This window comes from Gavialis gangeticus, unplaced genomic scaffold (genome assembly GCF_001723915.1).
Source record: "Gavialis gangeticus isolate Ggan-Ray unplaced genomic scaffold, GavGan_comp1, whole genome shotgun sequence".
NCBI classification, from domain to species: domain Eukaryota; kingdom Metazoa; phylum Chordata; order Crocodylia; family Gavialidae; genus Gavialis; species Gavialis gangeticus.
The window spans coordinates 92,962,187-92,969,162 of NW_017729031.1; the positions used below are offsets into that span (position 1 = coordinate 92,962,187).

The 6,976-nt window shown below is 47.0% G+C and overlaps 1 protein-coding gene across 1 annotated transcript in view; it reads left to right on the top strand.

Moving 5' to 3' along the window:
- Positions 1-6,976, top strand: part of LOC109301967 (aryl hydrocarbon receptor-like) — a 120,033-nt gene that overhangs the window by 45,173 nt on the left and 67,884 nt on the right. The window contains exon 3 of the mRNA XM_019523382.1: positions 5,048-5,163. Coding sequence (XP_019378927.1) covers positions 5,048-5,163 — 116 coding nt within the window. The remainder of the gene's footprint in view (positions 1-5,047; positions 5,164-6,976) is intronic.

Here is a 6,976-nt window from a genome sequence, read left to right on the forward strand (position 1 = left end):
GAAAGGGGGGGTGTGGAGAGTTCCGGCAAGGTCCTGGGATCTGCACATGGTGGCCAGGAGCAGGGAAGGCAGCCGACTCCATTGTGTGGGGCTTTCCCCCTATGGCGCGCAAGTCCCGGGAGCTGCATGTGAGCCCCATGCAGTTAAGACAGGCTGGCCTGCCTCCACCTCTTACCACCACATGGAGCTCCCAGGTTGGAGCCACAAGCTGCCCAGTGGCTGTGCCTGCATGGGCCATGTGCACACCAAGGGCCTGCCACCTGCTGCTGCTGGTGGCAGGGGCTGTGCACTATGGGTGGGGAAATGTAGGGGGGTCTCCACACCTGTCCACCTTCCCTCACACCCCACCGAAACCCAGCCTACCTGAACTCTGTACTCCTGCCACTCCACTGGATATGGACCCTGGGCTTCTTGCTCCCATCAGCCCCAGCCCATTCTCCACACTGCTGCTCAGCTGCAGCTTCTCTACATGCTGCTTGGAGTGAGCACTGCAGCAGAGACATGAGGAGGAGCTGCTGGAGGTTGGGGAAGTCAGCTGGTCCCTTGGCAGCTGCAACAGTGACAGTAGCAGCAGCAGCAGTCCCACCCAGAAACTGTGCGCTGGCCAGGGTTGGGGCTGGGCCCGGACCCTCCTGTGCAGGAGGGTGGGAGTAAAGCATGCTGGCTGGGTGGGGTACAGTTAATTGGTGGGTGTCCATGGGCCAGATGAAATTTCCTAGAGGGCTGGATCCGGCCCGCAGGCCATATTTTGCCCACCCCGATCTAGCATGTGCCAGCAGTTCCATTCTATCTTGCTGTAGCTAACATAGGTGTCAGTGGCAGTGAGGAAGTGATATTGCAGGCTTTAGTATAAGACAACAACCAGACTACCAGCCCTCTAGAGTCCCTAGAAAGCTTGTACCCTGGTTGCTAACTCATGCTGAAACCCATGTTGCCAGGTCTTCATGACTATTTTTATTTGTGCTAGCTATAGCAAGCGAATACAGGCACACTGTGTTGTCATAGGTAAGCAACTTGCCCAAAGTCTTGGATCTACCCAAAGAGCTCAGCAGTATCAATGTCTCTATGCGGTGCCTTCCCCCAAGGCACAATGGCACATGTCATTAGTATCTCCGTGATACAGCAGTGTTTTCAACCAGTGAGCTATGACCTCCAGAGGATGGGACAAAGGGAAAGCCATTTATTGGACCAGTTGTATCGTTGGGGAAGATGTTAGGCACAGAATACTCTTTCCCAGGTCTGGGGAAGAAGCAGCCTAATCTAATTATCTTCATGATTTTTACAGGAATTGCTTCTATTTTCCTAGAAAGGGTGGTGGGTGGAGGGGTGTAAATATTTGTATATGGTTTTTTGGTCTTGATTTTTTTAATCCTCAGACTGTGAGTAATATCGTAGAAAACAGTCGGGCTATGTTACAGAGCAAATATAGCAGAGGAAGAAAGTATTAGTGGTTTGTTTTTTTTTCAACATAGTTCCCTTCAAAATTAAATTTTTAACAAGAAAAATTGACTGGATCTGAGGGCGCACAACATGATTACTATGGAGTTACTTGCCCCAAATTTTACTCCATAGTAAATTTACTTTGTGGTGAGAAGCAGACGTGAACAGGTCTTCCCAAGCTGGCTGTCTGCAGTTGTTCAGGCTGAGCAGACAGGTATCTCGGGGTGAAACTAAGTAAGTGCAAACACCCACACACACTACACACATTTGGGCCCCTCACTATAGATGGGATGTGGACAAGTTGGAGAGAGTCTAGCAGAGGGTGACAAAAAATGGTTAGGGGGCTGGGGCACATGACTTCAGAGGAGATGATGAGGGAACTGGGATGCTGAGGGAACTGAAAGGGGGTTCCAAAGAGGATGGAGCTAGACTGGTCTCAGTGGTGGCAGATGACAGAACAAGGAGCAGTGGTCTCAAGTTGCATCAAGGGAGGTTTAGGTTGGATATTAGGAAAAAAATCTCACTAGAAACATGGTGAAGCACTAGAACAGGTTACCCAGAGAGGTGGTGGAATCTCCATCCTTGGAGGTTTTTACAGCCCGGCTTGACAAAGCCCTGGCTAGAATCATCTAGTTAGGGATGGCCCTGCTTTGAGCAGCAGATTGGACTAGATCAGCATTTCTCAACCTGTGGATCACAAGAATATATGAAAGGGTTGCAAACAAACTTAAAAAATGGATTCTCCTTTAAAGGAGAAAAATGTGGGAAACTGTGGGTCTTCCCTTGCAGGCTGGTAGAGTTCCAGTCTGCAAGGGGCTGCTTGGGAGACCCCCGCCCCATCCCTGCCCCCCACACATCCACCCCCTACCCCACACTGGGAGGCTGGGCCTTAGGGCTGGGGACAGCAGGTCTGGAGTGAGGGGCACTGGGTTGGGACTGGCCGTTGATGTTTACAAATGGGTCCTGGTACAACAACAGGTTAAGAACCACTGGACTAGATGACCTCCTGAAGTCCCTCCAGCCCTCATTTTCTGTGATTCTATGACATTCTTCCTACTAACTTCTAGGGGTGCACCAATAGAGAATTTTTTGGCCGATACTAATGGCCGATTTTTAATGAGCCATATTGGCTGATACTGATCCGATTCTGATATGCAGCCCCTCAGTGTGGAGAGTGGTGTCTGGCTAGTAAGTCTGTTGTGGGGGAAGAGAAGGGGCAAGGGGGAGCAAGTTGAAGCCCCTGTGGTGAGGGAGGGAGTGGGGCTGGGGTTGGGGCAGGGGCAGGGCACTGGACGGAGCCGCGGCTTGTTCAGGGCTTGCAAGGCAGGGGGAGGCTCAAACTGCTGCGTGTACACTGAGAGGGCATGTGTCCCCAGATCTGCGTGCAGGGCCGGGTGGCTGCAGCTGCAGGCTGGGGCCAGGACTGTGCTGAGCTCTTCCTGGCAGGGGCTGGGGTGGGTGGCAACACTGGGAGCGGGACTATGGCGAATTTTAGGGTGGCTGCAGGCCCCCCAACTCCCACTCCAGCAGTGCTGCCGCCGCCTGCCCCAAGTGCAGCCCGGTCCAGGTCCCCGTCAGGAAGAGTCTTATGCAGCCCAGCCTGCAGCCATGGCCCGCCCCACCCTGCGCACCGAGCCAGGGGCATACTCCCCCCTCCCCCTGTGGGGGAGCTTCCCCTCCCTCCCCTGCACCCATCGGACAAGCTGTGCCTCTGTCCCACACCCTGCCTCAACTGTGCAGCGCCTGCACCTGCCTCTGCCCCAGCCCCACTCCCACTCTCTCCCTCACTGCAGGGGCCTCAATCTGTACCTCCCTCTCCTCTTGCCCCTTCCCTCACAAAAGACTTTTAGCTGGACCTGGCTGTCCTCCACGCTGCTGGGCTGTGCTCCTGGCTGCATGCGTGCTGCGGCTGGATGCGTGCATGCAGCATTTATTAGCCATATTATCAGCCACGTCAAAAAAATAAAAAAGCCAGTTGCTGATGCTCTCAATATTCTTCATGTCAGTGCCAATCCAATATGGGACCGAAGTATCGGTGTACCTGTAACTTTCTCAAATAGTAAAAGTGCTGCATGTTGTATCTTTGGATTTGAGCGAGTTAGTTCATAGTGCATCATGTATCCACACCACTTTTCTTAATTAGTAAAATCTTTGTACCATGAATTAAATCTATTGTGTTTCTGTATTCTGAAACAGGAAGCTTAGTTTTATATGACATCTTTCATGCTCAAGAGGTCACATTTCTACATGTTGTAATTTGGGTAGGTTCTGTTGATCTCAGTGGAGTTGCACCAATTTATATCTCTTGAGGGGCTTTCCTATTCAGGTATTGCAGTATACAAAAGTGAAAAAAAAGGATCTTCAGTGCTAAGGAGTGAGTTAGTGTTTGGACCACAGAAGCAACTTTGCATTCAGAAAGCGTTCACATACAGCTCTGTACATGGGAGCCTGTTTTTATATTGATGAATTGCTGCCTTGGCTTTCGCCTCATCCTCTAATCGTTTCAAGGGTCCTGTACATCATGTATACAAACTAGCACCAGAGCTGGGCAGGGAGCCTCAACTGAGCACTTCAGTCAGAGGAGAAATGTTTCTAAATTTATAAACTCATTGAAAATCAAAAGTAAACTTAACAAGGATTGACTCTAAGGTTAACTGTTAGATGGGTTATGAAGTAATTACTGCTTTGACATTTGTCTTTAGTAACAGTCTGTGGTTCTCACCACCATTTGCTCGTGGCTTTGTTAGAAAATTCTTGGGGCCTTGGCAGTTGTTATGCCTCGGGCATGTTAGCTAGCCTTAAAATTCTGTCATGCGAGGCTTTGAGCAGTAAAACGCATGCAGTGCCATTATAGTGTAGCAGAATTAGGACTTTTTCCAGTGGAGAGCATCTCCAGTGCATATTACCTATCGCATATAAAGCTAGTGTCCAACTGCTCCACAAGGGTAATAACTTTAGTGTGTTGTGACGGGCTAGGACTATCAGCTGTTAGTCAGTCCCAGCTCCTGCAGCACACCTGAATCTTCAACAGCTCTGGCACTTGCAAAGTCTTTTTAGGTCATAGTAAGCATTACTGTGAGACTGCTCAAAAATGTCTAACTCCTAGTAATGCAAAGTGTGATCTACATCAGGGGTAGGAGACCCCCAGCATAGGTGCCAGAGCATGGCATGCAAGGGCATTTTGCTTGGCATGCGCGCCATGGGGTGGATGGTGGGCCATAACTGCACTGCCACGACAAGGGTCAGGCCTCTTGTGGCTCCCCTGCCATCTTCCCCTGGCACACCAACATCTTACAAGTAGAGGTTGCAGGGGTTTTTGGCACTCTGCCGAAAAATGTTCCTGACCCCTGATTTAAATGAAACACATCCTAAGTGTGATGTGTTACAAGGCCCACACTTGCAAAAAATGAGCAGGTTGGGGAAATACGTGCTTTTAACATTAATAGTCCAGGAAGCAGCTGGCAAGCCATGTGGGCATCTGTGATGGAGCAGTCCCAGCAAAGTTCTGAATGAATTCTTCTCAGTAAAAGAATCTGACATTCACAGCAGTGATTTTTTTGTAAACATTATTTCAGCACTAAAGTCCCTTTACTTTGCTTCATTGCAGTTGCCCTGAAGAATCACAGCTCCAAAGGGGAAACTGAAAGGAATGGAGGCCACGACAACGGACGGACTCTGGGACTGGCTGACAGAATCGTGCCAGAGGGTGAACTTCTCTTACAGGTTAATGCTTCAGGCATCCTCTCTCTCTCTTGTCAAGTCTGTCTGCAAGGCTTTTTAAAGAGCCTTTCTCCTCCTCTCCTTTTTTGACTCCTATGGGTTCAGTCCACCAGTAGGCCTCTGCGTTGTCAATTGAAGAGCAGTTGGTTAAATGTATGACTGCTGGAAGAAAGGACAATCAGTAAGCTCCTATTTAATGTTTCATGTTTTAATGTATTAGTAAACAGATGGGACTTGATTTATTTTTTTTCACTACCTTATACCCGCTTTGAATCCTTACAGTGAGCTTCTGGTGCCTCGCTCCTTGCATAACTGGCCTTTTGTTGACCATTCATGATCCAGTTCTCCTAGGTTTTGAGATCAGTATAAAAATGCTGTTGATTGCTGTAGAAACCAACTGGAACTTTGCAAGGTAGCCAGTATATACATGTACACGTTTGGGATTAGGGAGGAATTATTCTGTCAGGTCAGACCATGGGGCTTTGCTATCCTCTTCTTAGGATCATCAGAGCTATTAATCTAATAATTCTCAGGTACAATTCAGCAGCAGGATGGTGGTGATGCCCTTGTCTTCTCTGTTTCCTACCTATGTAAGATGTTTTAAGTTTCAACTCCTTGTGGAAACAGATGTAAATGTGTGGTGTGTTCAGACCCATAGAGATGCTACCTTGATGCAAATAATAACAGGAAGAAGAAATCTCTTCTCACTTTAGTACAGACCCCGTGTACTAATATGACAAATAAATAATATTCATATTAGCTCTACACACAAAGTACTGGCCAACGTTTTTTCTGTTCCAATTCCTACAAAATTCACTACTGATTCTTCTTTAAATACATATCATAATTTCTCCTTTAACATATTAGTAATAACTCCCTGCCCGAGTGCAGGAGGGCTGGACCCAGTGACCTGTAAGGTCCCTTCCAGCCCCTAACAACTATGACACTCTATGTTGAAGAAAGCTTAAAAAAAAATGTGGAAGCAAAATCACTCTGTCTCTCTTTATGGAAGGTGAGGGAATTCTCTTTGCTGTTCATTACTACAGGCATTTATGCCTGCTTCTATATCTCTGACAAAAATTTAAATGGAAAATTAAAAATTCTGTGTTTTTAAACACCATCCACTTCGGAGAAGTATCAAAGGGAAACAGGATTGAGACTGCTGGCCTGTTAAGTTGTTAAAATAAAACTTACTTTTTTGGTGTGATCAAATGTACTGAATTCAGAATTCTCCTTGGATGTCTCTGAGTCATGCCTTCCATGCTCTGATGAGTAGAAAAATCTTACTTCTATTGTGAGGTGTTCCTGTTGCAGTGAGATCACGTGAAGTGGATACAGATGGGGCATCCAGACCATCTTAACTCTGCCCTATAGTGACCTCAGGAGTAAATCCACAAAAAGGGAGAGTCTTTAGAAAGCAAATTCACCTGACTTGTGGTAATAAGAAGTAAAAAGCCTTCATCATATAGTTAATGGGTGGTATCACCAAGGTAAAGAAAAAAGTTTTAGGTGATCTACTTGTACATTTTTACACAGTAATGTGTTTGAATTGTTTTTTGACTAACTTCTAATTTTCATAATGCATCTGCATGGTTTTGCAGTAAACTAGCGTCTCAGTATCTTTGAAATAAAAACACTTTTATTTTTAAACTTTATTTTAAATGATTATGCAACATATAGGTTTAAAAATTCAAACACCCCTCTTTTGAAAGGGTTAAAAGGTTCAAATTTGTTTAAGAACTTAGGGCATCTATATATGTGCTCCAAGATGGAGGGGAGGGGGAACCTGGTGACCGTCTATAAACTCACTAGGGGG